The sequence below is a fragment of the Eubalaena glacialis genome, chromosome 2 (assembly GCF_028564815.1).
Source record: "Eubalaena glacialis isolate mEubGla1 chromosome 2, mEubGla1.1.hap2.+ XY, whole genome shotgun sequence".
Classification (NCBI taxonomy): domain Eukaryota; kingdom Metazoa; phylum Chordata; class Mammalia; order Artiodactyla; family Balaenidae; genus Eubalaena; species Eubalaena glacialis.
In genome coordinates, this window is record NC_083717.1 from 195,061,838 (window position 1) to 195,078,178 (window position 16,341).

Genomic DNA, 16,341 nt, shown 5'->3' on the forward strand with positions numbered 1-16,341 from the left:
GGCATGTCATAGGGCTTCCCCTGCCTCTCTGCCCGCCATGCCTCGATCCTCCCCCCAGGCCTCTTCTCTGGCACTAGGACCTGACACACCCTCCTGGGCGACTTCCAGGAACCCCCAGCTCTGATCTCCCTTGTGTGCCAGGGACCCTGCCCTCTGTCCCCAGCCCAGACGCCTTCTGAGCACCGATGGGGGTGTCAGCTGGCCTTGGGACCCTCCCTGATCCCCCCTCACTTCAGACGCACCCCTCCCCTGGCTGCTCAGGCCGGAACCTGGTGGGAGTCATCCCTTCCTGTCCAGCCTCCTAACCCTCCATCCACTCCAGCACACCCGAGGTAGTCCTTCCTCACCTGCCCCCTCCCTGCCCTATTCCAGCTGCCAACACAGGCACGCATGTGACAGGACCCTCCCCTGCTTTAAAGCCCACCATGGCTCTCCAGTGCCCACAGGAACAAACCTCTGCTCCCATCAAACCCCTGCTCAGCTGTTTGCACACCCCCCCTCCTATGTCCATCCCTCATGCTGGGGGACACAGAGTCTGACCTAGACTCGGGGGTGGGATGTGAAGATGTTGAGGGCCCTGGGGCCAAACTGAGGAAGCTCTAAGAGGCAAGGGCTCAAACATGGCCAATTTTGCAGACCCTGTCCTGATGCTGCCCCTCTCCTCCCCCACTCCGGACTCACGCAGCCATGGCACGCTCCGCCCACAGCCCCATACCTCCTCCCTGCCCCCGGCCCTTGCCTCTGCCCTTCCCAGGGCCCCAACCCTCTTCACATGTCACCCCTGAGCCTGAGTCAGACCCTGTGTCCCCAGCTGTGGCAGGGAAAGCCCTCACCAAGGGTCCGCAGAATGAGACCCTCAACCAAGGCCAAGGCCAAGTCCCGTGGCTGGGACTCACATCCCAGAGAGATCAGGTGACTGGCTTGGTGTCATGCAGCCAGCCTAGGGTCCAGGTGGCTGGGCAGAGGGGAGATCCCCTGGCTTGCCCCCTCCAGGCTCAGGGAGGAGCTGACTCTAGATCTCCTGCAGGGTCCAGGCCCAGGCCCCACGCCCAACATGCACACACACACAGGAAGCAGCTCTGCTGAGCCAGATGGCAGACAGGCATGCTCCAGCACGCCCTGGCATTCCTGGCCAGATGGTCTGGGAAGAACCAGTCAGGCTTGGTCACACCACAATGTCTCTCTCAGGAGCTCAGACCATGGAGGGCTGAGCAGAAAACACCAACATGGCCCACTGACCTGTGACCAATTGTGTGGGGCAGAGGGGCCAGGACGTCCTGTCCCAGGAGACACAAAGCCCAGCATGGGATGGGCAGCCTTGGGGAAGGCCAGGTCCCAGCACCATGGATTAGGAGACTAGAGCACAGCCCATGGATGCAAGTGCTGGGGGCCAGGGCAGCTCCATCCAGCTGTGGGCCAGCTGGGATCAAAGGCAGACCCAGAGGGGCCACGATGCCTACAGAGCAGTGACCCACCCCACTGCTCAGAGCCTCCTGCAGGTCTCCAAACCCACAGAAATTTGGGCACCAGAACCGGCAAGTGTGGCCAAGGCGACAGCAGCCTGAGGGCAGCAGCCTCACCCTCACAGCCTGGCCCCAACCCACAGGCATGGCAGAAAAGTGTCATCTATTCCAGTGTTCTGTTAAAGCTTGGAAAGATATTTCAGGGCTTTTTGTCCCCATAAAGGACTTGTGGATTTCAAGATTAACTCCTGAATATTTTACAATTTTTGTTCTTTTTGAAAATAACATCTTTTCTGTTATATATGTATTTTTCAGTGACTTAAAGGAATACTATTGACTTTAGTATTGGGCAGCTCTGTTAAACTCTTATTAGTACTAATAGTTAATTTGCTGATTATTTTGGCATTTTAGTGTAAGTTAACATGTTATAAAAGACATGATGATACAGTTTTATCTCCCTTCATCTAGTTCCTAAACTACTGATTTCTTTTTCTTGTCTTATTGCATTGGCCAGGACTTCCAGAATAATATTGAACAGTAAGTGTGAGAATGAACATTCTTATGTTATTACCAACCCCAAAGGGAATGCATGCAAAATGTCTCTGTTAAGCCTGCCACAGATTTGAGGGAAATAGTCCTTATTAGTTAGGAAAAGTCCCTCTAGCTTCTATTTCTTAAGTTTTGTTTGTTTGTTTGTTTTAAATCATGGGTATGTGTTAAACTTTATCAAATGCTTTATTCTGCATCAGTGTAATGATTATATTTCTTTTCTTCTTTAACCTGGTGAATTGCTGTGTTAAAATTTCTGATATGAACTATCCTTATATTACTGAGAGAAACTTTATGTTACTTTAAATATGGTTGGATTTTAGTTAGCTAAAATACTTTAAGATTTTAAAAATTCATGATCATAAATAAAACTGGTTTAGAATTTACTTACCATGTGCTTTTTTTTTTTTTTTTTTAATCTCTATACTAGCTTCATAAAATGGGTTGGACCATTTTCCCTCCATTTCTCTTTTTCTGGAACAACTTATACATCACATGGGTTATCTGTTCCCTGAGGGTTTGGTAGATATAACCTGTGATAACTGCTGGGTTAGGAGCTTTGGGGAGTGTGTGTGCATGTGCACGCTGGGAGAGAGGTTTGGTTACTATTTTAATTTTTTAAACAATTATTAAGCTCTTGTGGTTTTCTCTTCCTTCTTGTTTGGATTTCAGTATTTTCAATTTTCCATGCATCTATGCATTTTGCCTAGGTTTTCAAACTTATTGGTGTATACTTAAAAAAAACACCTCCTGTGTTTAGAATAATGATCATATGGCAAGAGTTATTTACCCTCTTTGTCCTATATTTTGTTTTACCTCTTTTTTCCCCTTAATATCACTCTTTTTTCTAAATATTTATTTATTTATTTATTTGGCTGTGCTGGGTCTTAGTTGCGGCATGCAGGGTCTTCGTTGCAGCATGGGAACTCTTAGTTGCAGCATGTGGGATCCAGTTCCCTGACCAGGGATGGAACCTGGGCCCGCTACATTGGGAGCGTGGAGTCTTAGCCACTGGACCACCAGGGAAGTCCCTCCCTTAATCACTCTTGAAATAAACTATTTAGAGAGCCAACTTTGATTTTGTCATCATTTCTACTCTTCATTTTTGTTCCCTCTTGGTTTATGTTTTTATTATTTCCTTCTTTCTTCTTAATTTCTTTGGATTTATTCTGTGCTATTTTTATAGATCCTTGACTTAGTTGATTTTTTTCAGTCTTTTTTATTTTCAGATAAACATAGTCAAAGGTATACAATTGTCTCTAATATTGTTTTAAACGTGTCCCACAAATGTTAACTTGTAAAGGTTCCATTATTGTTAAATTCTAAGTATTTTGTAATTTATCTTATGAATTCCTCTTTAATCCAAATGTTATTTTAAAACATAACACAACATGTTATGGGAGGAGAAGGGAATGGGGGGAGGGGGAGGGGGAGGGAGAGAAGGCCCATCAAGCCGAGGTGGACAGCACAGGAGGACAGACCTTGCTGGACCTCCTCGCTCCCCTCCTTTTCCAGATCAGAGGGCACTTGGCTTTGAACTGCTGCTGTGAGGGACTCTGCCCTCCCTCCCGCGTTCCATGCCCCTAGAGGCTGACTGGCCCTGGGACCTGGGAAGTTCTGCCCTGAGAAAATTGTTGCCGTGTGGCTGCACTGAAATAATCAGGTTGAACAGCAAGAAATCATTGTTATGTGTCTGACTTGACCTAAAAAAGGGCAATTTCACAGGGTTCAATCTAATGGGAAAAAGGCCGCGTGGCGTGGAGCGTGGATGGGATGGAGCTCGGCAGGACAAGGATAGATGTGCCACCCATAGCGGGTGAAGACACGGGGGTGGAGGCGGGGGGGCTGCCCGTCCGTCTCTCACTGCAGCCCCCGCCATCAGCGATCACACCGCTCCCGTGCTCGGGTTTAGAGACCCATTTAAAAATGGAGCTTCGGGGGCTTCCCTGGTGGCGCAGTGGTTAAGAATCCACCTGCCAATGCAGGGGACACGGGTTCGAGCCCTGGTCCGGGAAGTTCCCACATGCCGCGGAGCAACTAAGCCCATGCGCCACAACTACTGAGTCTGCACTCTAGAGCCTGTGAGCCACATCTACTGAGCCCGTGTGCCACAACTACTGAAGCCTGCACACCTAGAGCCCGTGCTCCACAGCAAGAGAAGCCACCGCAATGAGAAGCCCACGCACCGCAACGAAGAGTAGCCCCCGCTCACTGCAACTAGAGAAAGGCCGCACACAGCAACGAAGACCCAAAGGAGCCAAAAATAAATAAATAAATATAAAGAAATTCACCAAGACCTAAATCAATGGAAAGGTACACTACAGGGATGGGTGAGAAGACCCAATTTTATTAAGACGCGGAATCTCTCCAAATTCAACACAGCTCCAATCAAAATCCCAGCAGGAGTGGTAGGGCCATTCCTTAAATCAGTCAGACAGCTTCTTAAAAAGCTAAACATACACTTAACCTACAACCCAGCATTTGCACTCTTGGGCATTTATCCCAGAGAAGCGAAAGCCTCCATTCACACCAGTGCCTGAACACTAATGTCTATGGAGCTTTCTGTGTAACAGCCCAGACTGGAAACAGCCCAAATGTCCTTCAGCAGGTAAACAGCTGGACAAATCTTGGGGCGTCCATGCACTGGGGCAGAGCTCAGCGATACGTGGGAACAGACTGTCCATCGTCAGCTCGATGGACACAGACGAGGTGCTTCTGCGGGAGGAAAGCCCATCTCAAATGTTGCAGGTTGTGTAGTTCAACTCACACAACATTCCTGAAATGACAAAATTGCACTGGTGGAGAGCAGATTAGTGGCTGTCAGATTAGTGGCTGTCAGGGGTGGGGAGGGAGGGGGACTGGGAAAGGGCAGCAGGGTGGGTGTCTTTGTGGTGGTGGTGATCTTGGTTGTATCTAACTTGCGGTGGTGGTTGCAGGAACCTACATTTATGAAAAAGTATCAAGGAGCGATACACAAAGACACACGCACAAAGGAGCATCTGCAGAAACTGGCAATGTCTGAGGAAGGTCTGTGAGCTGGTTCATCATATCGTGTGGGTCAGCGTGCTGCCTTTGGTAACACAGCACAGTTATGGAAGATGCTGCTGGAGGGGGATGCAGGGTGATGGGCATGCAGGACCCCCTGTACTATTTTTTGCTACGTCTTGTGATTTTATAATTACTTCAAAGTAAAAAGTTAAAAAACAAAACAGAATCTCAGCAGGTTTTTTGGGGGGGAGGGGTAGAAAGTGACAAACTGATTCTGAAATTCAGATAGAAATGCAAAGGACCTAGAATGGCCAAAAGAACTTTGAAAAAGAAGAACAGAGTTGGAGGAAATTCCCTGGTGGTCCAGTGGTTAGGACTCGGCGTTTTCATTGCTCGGGCCCAGGTTCGATCCTTGGTGGGGGAACTAAGATCCTGTGAGCTTCGCAGCACAGCCAAAAAAGAAAAAAGAAAAACAGAGTTGGAGAACTAATACTACCTGATTTCAAGACCTATTATAAAGCTACAGGAATCCAAAAACTGGAAACAATCCAGATGTCCACCAACGGGTACGAATGGATTAACCAATGGTGGTACATCCATACAATGGAAAACTACACAGTAATAAAAAGGAATAAGCTACGGACTCGTACAACAGGGAATGACCTCAAAATAATTAAGCTGAGGGAAAGAAACCAAGTCAAAAAAGATTACATCCTGTATGATTCCATTTGCACGAAATTCCAGGCAATGCAAAGTAATCCATCATGAAAGAAAGCTGATGAGAGGTTGCCTGGGGCTGGGGGCGGGGGTCACAGAGGGGCACAGGGACACTTTGAGGATGATGGCCGAGTTCACTCTCGATTGTTGCCATGATTTTGCGGGTGTATACTCACGTGAGAACTTATCAAGTGTGTACTTTAAGCGTGTGCCATTTATTGTATGTCAAGTACACTTCAGTAAAGCTATTTTTTAAAGTAAGGAATATGTGATGATAACTGTAAATTTTTCTCCACAGTTGAGCACATATTCTGTTCCTTGGGAGAAGCCACGGTTCTTACAGCAGGAGTGTGCATGTAGAAAGCATCTGGGGCGTTTATGTCCCTGAAACCTAAGGTCACTGTCGTCCAGTTTGGGGAATGCCTGTGAGGTCATATTATATGCACATAATGCACATAGATGGATATGCATGTATGACACAGATAGTCATGATTTTTTTTTTTAATTATTTACTTATTTATTTAATTTTAGGCTGCATCGGGTCTTAGCTGCGGCATGCGGGATCTTTCATTGCGGCGTGCGGGCTTCCTCTCTAGTTGTAGCGCTTGGGCTCCAGAGCGCGTGGGCTCTGTAGTTTGCGGCACGTGGGCTCTCTAGTTGAGGCGTGGGCTTAGTTTGCCCAGAGGCATGTGGGACCTTAGTTCTCTGACCAGGGATCGAACCCATGTCCCCTGCATTCTTAACCACTGGACCACCAGGGAAGTCCCGTCATGATTTCTTTTAAAAGAACACACATAGGGCTTCCCTGGTGGCACAGTGGTTAAGAATCTGCCTGCCAATGCAGGGGACACGGGTGCGAGCCCTGGTCTGGGAAGATCCCACATGTCACGGAGCAACTAAGCCCATGAGCCACAAGTACTGAGCCTGCGCGTCTGGAGCCTGTGCTCCGCAACGGGAGAGGCCGCGACAGTGAGAGGCCCACGCACGGCGATGAAGAGTGGCCCCCGCTCGCCGCAACTGGAGAAAGCCCTCGCACAGAAACGAAGACCCAACACAGCCAAAAATAAATAAATAAATTAATTAATTAAAAAAAAAAAAGAACACACATAGATCATCTCAATATCACTAATCATTAAATAAATGCAAATCAAAACCACACTGGGACACCACATCACACCCATTAGGATGACTACTATAAAAAAAAAAAAAGACAAAATATTGAGTGTTGGCGAGGGTGCGGAGAAATTGGAACCCTTGTGCACTGTGGATGGGAATGTAAACTGGTGCAGTCACTGTGGAGAACAGTATGATGGTTCCTCAAAAAACTAAAAAATAGAACTACCATATGACCCAGCAATCCCGGTTTGGGTATTTATCCAAACAAATTGAAAGCAGGATCTCAAAGAGAGATCTGCGTTCCCATGTTGATAGCAGCGTTATCACAACAGCCAAGAGCTAGAAGCAATCTGAGGTCTACGGACAGATGAAAGGATGAACAAGATGTGATCCATTCAGACAACAGAATATCGTCCAGCCTTACAAAGGAAGGAAATTCTGACACGGGTTACAACAAGGATGGCCCTTGAGGACATCATGCTGAGTGAAATAAACCAGTCACAAAAAGATAAATACTGCATGATTCCACTTGTATGAGGTACCTAAAGTAGTCAAATTCCTAGAATCTGAAGCCGGGGCTCCAGGGAGGAGAAAATGCAGAGGTGCTGTTTAACGGGGACCAAGTTTCCGGTTTGCAAGATGAAAAAGCTCCGGAGAGCTGTTGCACGACATTGTGAATCTACTTCACACTACTGAAGCACACGCCCAAAAACGGTTAGGATGGAAGTTTTACATTGTGTTTTTTGCCACAATTGAAAAAATTTTAAATAAATCATGATGGTTACACAACAGTGTGAATGTACTTAATTCCACAGAACTGCATGCTTTAAATGGCTAAAGTGGTAAATTATTTTATGTCTATTTTACCACAATTTCTTAAAATGGAATTAAAAAAAGAACACAGAATAGATATCATGACTCCTTTTCTGGATCTTTCTTTTCCAACTCAGCCATCCAGTGGGGCAAGCTTCCCAAGGCTGCGGACAGCGCTTCAGTGCGCTCTTTGTAAACCTCGCCACGTCCCACACCGCATAGGCTGTCGCAGCTTGGGTGGCCCTCCCCGACGGGTGGCGTGGTTTGGGCTCTGGTTCTTGGTGACTACTGGCCACGCACTATAAACAGCCCAGCCTTAGGACCCTAATGCTCGGTGCTCTCAGGCTGCACCAAAGGGCCAAGCACTGGGCGCTCGTCCAAGTGCCAGGTGCTTTCCCGACGGCTGCAGCTCTTCCCCCTTCTCGGCCACCAACCGTCCGCTCCTGCCACCCCCAGCTTCCCTCCACCAGCCGGGTGCGCGATCCTGATGAGGTCAAGGTGCTATTTCACTCTGAACTTAACTCGCATGTCTCAGATGGTTATGAAAGTGGAACGGCTTTTCTATGTTAGTTTCCTAACACAACAAATCACCACAAACTTCACGACTTAAAACAAGACAAATGGATGATCGCACGGTCCTGGAGGTCAGAATTCCAACCTGGGTCTTGCTGGGCTAGGATTAGGGTGTCAGCAGGGCTTTGTTCCTCCTGGAGCCTCCAGGGGAGAATCTGTTCCTCACCTTTTCCAGCTTCTGGAGGCGCTGCGTTTCCTCGGCTCGTGTCCCCTCCTCTGTCCTCGGCAGCTCTCAGTGGACGTGTCTCTGCCCTTTCCCGGGGCATCATCTCCCCAGCTTCACTCTCTCCCCAGCCACCAAGGTTTTCTAAGGACTCATGAGAAGACCTTGGCCCCTCCCGCATCTCCCAGGACCATCTCCCCATCTCAGATCCCCACTTAGTCACATCCACAAAGCCCCTTTGCTCAGGTACGGTCCCATCTTCACAGGTTCCAGGGATCAGGACACGGAACTGCCCACCACACTTTTTCCTTTGTTGCCGTTTGATTTTCTCTTCCAAGAATTCTTTCCTCACCTTCCTCACCTAGTTTTCTATTAGGCATATTTGTTTTCCTGCTCGTCTGTAGAAGCTCTTTGAATATAATAGATATTAGCGCTTTGTCAGCGTTATATTTAAGTCCTTATGAATTTTGTTGTATAGAAGGTGGAGCCATGTGTGCGAACTCCACTTACTAAACGATCGATCCGTCAAATCCCACTTTGTCACGTGGGTTCTCTTTATATCGGCGTCGAATTTTAGACTCCCTTCCGCTGAGGAGTCAACGTGAGCGCCTGTGAGCCCGATGAGCACATGCAAGCGGGAGCACGGCTGGGTTCGCTGGGCCGGGAGCCGGAATGGCAGGACTCACCGCGTCTCTCTCCTCCTGAGCTCTGCCCCTCCTGGCTCCTCTTCTTCCTGCTCTGGATTCCGAGGATTTGATGCCCCTGTTGTTCACTCCTTATCTCCCTGTTCACGGGAAGTTCTGCTCTCCCATCCCTCTCATCCCCCCCTGTGAGTGGAGACTTACCTGCTTTTCTGTTCAGACATGACTCTCCTGCTGTTAGCAGCTGGGCAGCCAAACACCTGTGCCCTGACCTGCTTCCCGCCACCCCACACAGCAAGGATGAGCCTGTGGGATCACACTCCCCCCACCCCTCCATGGGATGAGATGTGGACACGCCCACTACCCCTCCCCTCCCCCACCCCTCCATGGGATGAGATGTGCACACGCCCACCGACCCCTCCTATCCCCATGAGGTCCTCACCCTGACTCTGGCCGAGCTTCCCTTCATGACACTTTCCCCCTCCTCACCCTGGCAGCGTGGCCACTCCCGCGGGACCCTGTCCCCTCTCCAGCCGCCCAGCTGCTCCCACCTGCGCCCCACCACCGAGGGCAGCGGCCAGGCTGCAGGGTCCCTCGTGCGCTCTACACTCGTCAAGCCCCCCACACCCTCTCATATCCCCACCTCGGGCGTCCACACCGAGGATTCCTGCAGCTGGGCAGGCCCCCAGCCAGGGCGAGGGGCGGGCTCCCTCCTCCAGGCGCCCCCATCTCTCCTCACAAGACCCGGGGGTCGACCCCCACTCCTCTCCCCGAGGGATGGGGAGGAGAAAAGCCACCTGCCCTCAGGACTCCCTGCAAGGAAGGCAGGTGTCTCTCCAGCCCCCGCCCCCCAGGCCTGCAGCCTGCACCTGGGCCTCGGCCTCGGGAGGGAGGCGCCCTCCAGCCTGGTGCTCCAGGTGGGGCCTGGGAGCCCACTGCTCTGACTCGGGGGCCCAGCTGGCTGGGGAGCCCCACCCCACGCCCGGCAGCCTCTCCTCCTTCCCTCTGTCGGGTGACAGGTGCGGGAGGGAGACAGCCGTCCAGCGTCCTCCGCATCTGCTCGTCTGGGGCTGGCCTGGCTCTCTGTTCTGGACACTTCCCTCCTCTGTGTGGGTCGTGAGGCACTCTCGGGGCCCCCGGACCCCGGGTCTCTCCCGCGCCGGCTGCAGTGGGGTCCCCGCGCCGGTCCCCCTCCCTCGGAAGCCTGCAGGGGTCTGGGCGCCCGGGGTGGCGCTGGACGTCTGGTGCCCTGTGCGCGTGTCAGGTCGGGTCGGGGGGCGGCCGGCGGCGCTTTTTTTTTTTTTTTTTTTTAATTTATTTATTTTTGGCTGTGTTGGGTCTTCTGTTCGAGTTGGGTTTCTGTGCGAGGGCTTTCTCTAGTTGCGGCGAGTGGGGGCCACTCTTCATCGCGGTGCGCAGGCCTCTCACTGTCGCGGCCTCTGTTGTTGCGGAGCACAGGCTCCAGACGCGCAGGCTCAGTAGTTGTGGCTCACGGGCCCAGTTGCTCCGCGGCATGTGGGACCTTCCCAGACCAGGGCTCGAACCCGTGTCCCCTGCATTGGCAGGCAGATTCTCAACCACTGCGCCACCAGGGAAGCCCCGGCGCTTTTAAATATGTTGTGAGTCCTCCCCCCTTGGGTGTGGGCAGGACGCCCAGGTGAGCTGTTGCAGCGACGGCACTGGCAGGTCAGTCATCCAAGCCTCGCAGCTTCTGTCCTGCGGGTCCCGGCCCCCGGCCCCCCTGTGAGGATGCTGTGGGGGCCACCGGGCGAGGTGCTCAGGCCCCACCAGGAGCCACGTGAGGGAGCTTGGAGGCAGAGCCCCTGGTTCCGGCCAAGTCTTCAGAGGACGCGGCCCTGGCCGACACTTTGACTGTGGCCTCGGGAGACCCCGGGCCAGGACTGTCCCACGAAGCCGCTCCCAGACCCCTGACCCACAGAAACTGTGAGATGACAAAGGTTTGTCATTTTAAGCCACTACATTTGGGGTAACTTCTCACGCAACAGCAGATAACCAATCCTAGCACAGACAGACCCTGGAGACGTTGCAGTTCAGGTCCAGACAACCCTGATAAAGCAAATATTGCAAGAAAGTGAGTCACATGAATTTTTTTGGTTTCCTAGTGCATATAGAAGTTATGTTTACACTATACTGTAGTCTATTAAGTGTGCAATAGCATGACGGCTAGAAAAAAACTGTACAGACGTTCATTTTAAAATAATGCTGTTGGATGTACTGAGCCTGCGCTCTAGAGCCCACAAGCCACAACTACTGAGCCCACGTGCCACAACTACTGAAGCCTGCGCGCCTAGAGCCCCGTGCTCCGCAACAAGAGAAGCCACAGCAACAAGAAGCCCGCGCACCGCAAGGAAAGAGTAGCTTCCGCTCGCCGCAACGAGAGAAAGCCCACGCGCAGCAGTGGGACCCAACACAGCCAAAAATTAATTAATTAACTAATTAAAAAATAAATAAATAAAATAAAATAATGCTGTTGGATGAATGGCGCTGATGGCCTTGCTCGACACAGGCGTGCCACAAACCTTCAATTTGCAAAAACGCAGTGTCTGCGAAGTGCAGTGAGGCGAGGGTGCCTGCACAGACAGGACGTCCAGGGCCCTGTGCACGTCGGGCTGGGAGAGGAGGTGCAGCAGGAAGCAGCAGCTCCCAGTCTCGGGGCTTAACACACACGTGGGCTTCTTGCTCCCACTGGGGCCGGCTGCGGGCTGGCTCGGCGCCCAGGTCTCAGCTGGTGGCGGGTCCCAGTCACCGTGGGGCTCGGTGGGGTTGGAGGGCAGAGAACCAGGGTGACAGGTCACTCATGCATGTCACCTGCCTGGGGAAGGAAAGTACCAGAAACGCCGGGGGCATCAGTGCTGCCTGCTGCACACTCCACCTCACTCGTGCCCTTCATGGGTTGGGCTCATCTCCCTGGATCCATGCGAGCCTCCTTCGCTTCCAAGAGAACTTCCCGGCGCCTGCTGAGGCACGGCCTGGGACAGGGCCCTTCCCTCGGAGCCAGGGCTCTCACTTTGTGTCTGCTTCTCCCGCCTGCTCCTTTCTCTCTTCCTGGAGCTCCTGTGACTCACGTCACCTCCCCTGAATCTCCACCCAAGAATTTCATCTTTTCCCTTGTGATCTTCAAGGCACTACTTTGCATCTCAGCACTGACCACCTGTTCTTTCGATCCTGCTGTTGAATCTCTCGCTGCGACCTCGTGTTTTAGCTGCAGAGCCATTTCGAGCCATGCTTTGATCTCCTGCAATGCTTTCTCTCTCTCTCTCTCTCTCTCTCTCTCTCTCTGTCTCTCGCTTTGATAATTAGCTCTGTGGCCAGTTTCTCCTGCAACCGTTGTCTCATGGGGCAGGTACTGGGGGTCCTGACGGGGCCTCCCTCTAGATACCGACCCCCCCGAGGGCTATTTTTGTGTCTGGTTCTGGGGGCCTGGGGGGCCCGTGGGAGCGGAAGACGCAACAGCTCTACCCACAGCTGGAGGGGAGGGTGCAACAGCCCCCAGCCCCATGGGGACCTGGGAGGATGCAGGAAGGGCTGGGATGTGAGGTGCGGCTGCCACAGGACCTCTCGGAGGTTTTCTCCCAGGTGCAGGTGCGGGGTGGGGGGGTGGCCTAAGCGTGAAGAGGATGACATTCGGGAGCTCGGGGGTGCAGGACCCCCACGTGGCGCACCTCTGCTTGATGAGCGGTCTCTCCCACCGGAGCAGACCCCCGCCCCCCCGCCCCCCACCCAGCTCAGAGCCCGTTTCCTGACCTTGTCTGAGCATCACCAGCCCCGTCCTTGCCGGCTCTCTTGCTCAGGCGCCGCCCAGCTGCCACCCTGGCCTCGTTGCTGGCCCTGAGCCTGGTCGAATGTCAGCAGGGCTCCGGTGAGCCCTCCGTGGCCCCATGGCAGGCTTCCAGAATCCGCCAGGGCCAGGGAGACCACAGACTGTTGTAGCCAGGTCCTTCCTCTCAGGCCTCAGTCTCCCTTTTGTATAGTGGTCTCCACGGCCCTGGCACCCAGATGCTGTCAGTTGGAGACCCTCACAGGTCCCTGACGACCCAGCACCTTGGAAGATCTGGGTCTGGGGGTCTGATGAAGGAGGGGCAAGCCGGGCTGGGTCCCAGGATAGCTGGAGCTGGGCCACCACGAGGCCAACACCAGCCCGGCCCGCAGAGGTTAATGGGCCCGGCCGCCCTGGGGACGAGTGTGGAATCTCCTCCCCGCTCCCCAGGGCCCGGTTTCTTCGGAGACTCGGCAGTCAGAGCTGTCACCAAGCAGAGCCAGCTGCTGCAGTCCCTGGGGCCGAGCACTGAGGAAGCAGCGGGCAGCCCTGGGGTGGCGGGTACAAGAGGCCCCGATCCTGGCCTCAGAGCTGCTCCACGCCTGCAGTGGACGCAGGGTCGTGACACGGCCCTTGGTCCAGGCCCGGCAGTGATGGGGCACTGCTCCCTGCTCTGACCACGTGGGGATGAGGGGGTGGGAGAGGCTGATCTGACCCCAGCCTGAAGGAGACAGTGTCGCCATGGGTGGGCGCACCGGTGCCGCTCCGCCCGTGCCGTGGAACGTGCGGTGATGACCACTGTGCACTGGCCACTCTTCACCAGGGGGACACACCGAGGCTCCCTGGACTGGGTCCCCTGTCCGTGGAGAGAGTGCCCACTGCCCGGGGCAGCTCCAGTCTCCAGCACCTCTCCCAGCACAGCCTGGCCAGGCTCCCACCTGAGGCCTCGGACTCCACCGGTACCCACCCCATCCCCAGGCCAGCGCCTCAGTGCACAGCTGAAGCCCACCGACCTCCCTCCCGATGACTGCCCTGACCCCACCAGCATCCTCTCTCGACTAGACAGCACTGCGGTCATAGATGCAAATGAGGGGGACACGGAGACCCTGCTGGGCCCACTCAGCCTCCCCAGACCCCAGCTGGGAGCAAACCAAAGGTCCTGGCCAGGCTGTCCTCTCAGGGAGCCCCCGGCCCCCGAGGCCTACACCCCTGAGCCTCACGCTGCCCCCAAGCCCACTGCCCACCCGGCTCCGGGGAGGTCCAGACCCTGCTGTGGTGACACGCACCTCAAGGACAGTGAAGAGGCCCCCTCAGCCTCCCCGTCTGGCTCCCCCAGACCCACCGACCAGGAAGGGGAAGAGGCGGGGCCGCTGGGAGGAGGCCCGCAGGTGCTCCGAGCAAGGCGGCTGCAGAGGGGACCCGGGGACCCCGCACTGCTCCTGGACTTCACGCCCACTCTCAGCTGCCACAGCTGGGCGCTGCTCCGTCACACGGGCAAACGGGGGAGCCTCAGTCTGGGGGCCAACTGTCCCACGGCCACAGCTTCTTGCTGTGCCGGGGGAGTCGCAGGAGCCCGGCACCAGCCTCGGGGAGACGCGGGGCAGCCTCGGGGACAGCACCGGCGCCCGTGAGCGTGCTTTCCTTTGTCTGAACTTCCTAATTAAGCGGCTGTCCCTCTGGGGGGTCAACTGCCCACCTACCCACCCAGGAGAGGACAAGGTGCTGGCAGGGGTGGGACAGAGGTGCCTGACCCTTGCCGTGGGGGCCGGCCTCTGTGTAGCCAGGCTAAGAGAGGGCAGAGGCCGGCAGGGCGAGCGGCGCCCTGGGGCCCGAGGGGCTGCAATCCCACCCACCCTTCGTGGTCTCACCAAGAGCAGGGGAGGGGGCCGTGCTGGAAGTGAGAACGAGCCCCACCAGCCAGGGGCACACCAGCAGGAGACGGCGGAGCATGGGCCGCGCCAGTGCGGCCGGCAGCGTGAGCTGGGCCTGGGGAGGCACGTGGACGGCCCTGTCCCCACCGCTGCCGGGCACCGGGTCACCCAGGCCAGGCCTGAGGTGGGCTCAGGATGCTGGCGGCAGGCTGCACGTGAAGGTGCACACGTGGGCATAGCGTGCACAGTGGCCTGCGACAGCCAGCCTCCCCCCAAGCAGGAAGTGTCCGGTGAGCCCCCCAGGCCCAGGCCAGGCCCACCCCCTCGAGGTCACGGGGGCTTGCCCAGAATGTGGGGGACCCACTGGCGTCGCCCACGGCACATGTCCTGAGGAAGGGACTCAAGCAGCCCAGCCACTGCTGCCTCTGCCCCCTCTCTGCTCGCCCCACACCCGCCAGGCTCCGCTCGCCTTGGGACACCCCACCGGCCCCCCAGCCACGCCAGCCGCTCACAATCTTCCCACCTTCTGCCTCTGGGCTGCCTGGGGACCCCTTTCTTCTGACCTCTTTTTCACTAATTCTTTCTTCAGCAGCATCTCAAAATGACTGTTTAGTTTTCAGTTTAGGGGATGGCGCTTTGTCATTTCTAGAAATTCCACTCATTTTTTTTTCAAACCCACTTGGTTATTTTCCAGCTCCCACCCGGCCTGTTGGCATGGCCCAGCTGTCTTGTTTGAGCACGGCCAGCAAACACTTTTTTTTTTTTTTTTTAGTATTTATTTATTTGGCTGCACCAGGTCTTGGTTGGGGCACACAGGATCTTCGTTGCTGTGTGCGGGATCTTCAGTTGTGGCATGCAGGATCTAGTTCTCTGACCAGGGACCGAACCCGGGCCCCCTGCATTGGGAGCGTGGCGTCTTAGCCACTGGACCACCAGGGGAGCCCCAGCAAACACATTTCATACTCTGGGTCCGAGCATCCGACGGGCACCTGCAGCCTGGCACGGTTCTGACGGCTGTTGCCCCTGGTGCTGGGGTTCCCTTCGTGCTGGGTCTGGACTGTGGTCTGTTCACTGACTTTGGAAGATCACGAGGCGCAGACAGTTCCAGAACAAAGGCCATTGGCATTTGTTTCTCCCAGGCACCTGGGGGCCCAAGTTAGGTAAACATGGCTTAAAAGGAAACCGGAAGCTCCGGATCTTTCTGGCTGCCCGGCGGTGGCAGCATGAGCGCCACACGTGCGCGAGGCTGGCGTAAACCGTGACTTAGTTAGCGACCACCTGGTCTTCTCAGCGACCTGTGCACAAACCGACAGGTGCCAGAGCCTTCAACGGCCGCCCCGAGGCCACCACGCTGAGTCCCAATTTGCCCAACCCACGGGAGCCAAGAGCCACTCACGGTGCAGCGTCTCACACTCTCAAGTTTTGACCTAATTCCTTGAAACCTTGAGAGCTCTTCATTGCTAAGTGACTTGACACAATTTACAAAGCTCTGCTCACCTGTTTTCAGTACGGAGCGGATGCAAAGCGCCTCCCTCGCCTCATTTCCAGGAAAGCTTCTGTCAACCACACGGATGCGAACGTGTTCCCGGCCCCCAGGGGCCCTGGGGCAGCAGGACATTCCACTGCTCACACACGGCCCACACCCCCGCCCCCGCGCCTGGCTCTGCGC

At 54.6% G+C, this 16,341-nt stretch overlaps 1 protein-coding gene across 1 annotated transcript; it reads left to right on the plus strand.

Moving 5' to 3' along the window:
• The first annotated feature begins 687 nt into the window (after positions 1 to 687).
• Positions 688 to 15,234, plus strand: LOC133084751 (collagen alpha-1(I) chain-like). The gene is made up of 12 exons (XM_061181511.1): positions 688 to 912; positions 8,103 to 8,144; positions 9,521 to 9,940; positions 10,043 to 10,262; positions 10,672 to 10,821; positions 10,869 to 10,981; positions 12,420 to 12,626; positions 12,836 to 12,903; positions 13,016 to 13,362; positions 13,780 to 14,276; positions 14,344 to 14,962; positions 15,131 to 15,234. Exons 1-12 carry the CDS (start codon positions 688 to 690, stop codon positions 15,232 to 15,234), a joined length of 3,012 nt encoding a protein of 1,003 aa, XP_061037494.1.
• The last annotated feature ends 1,107 nt before the right edge of the window (positions 15,235 to 16,341 follow it).

Bases quoted from the DNA above. Each gene is read 5' to 3' on its own strand.
- LOC133084751 (XM_061181511.1), top strand. From the start codon at position 688: ATGGCACGCTCCGCCCACAGCCCCATACCTCCTCCCTGCCCCCGGCCC. The intron at 913-8,102 runs GTGACTGGCTTG...TGCCACCCCCAG, and splicing joins TCACATCCCAGAGAGATCAG to CTTCCCTCCACCAGCCGGGT. The intron at 10,982-12,419 runs GTTTGTCATTTT...GCCTCCCTCTAG, and splicing joins GAAACTGTGAGATGACAAAG to ATACCGACCCCCCCGAGGGC.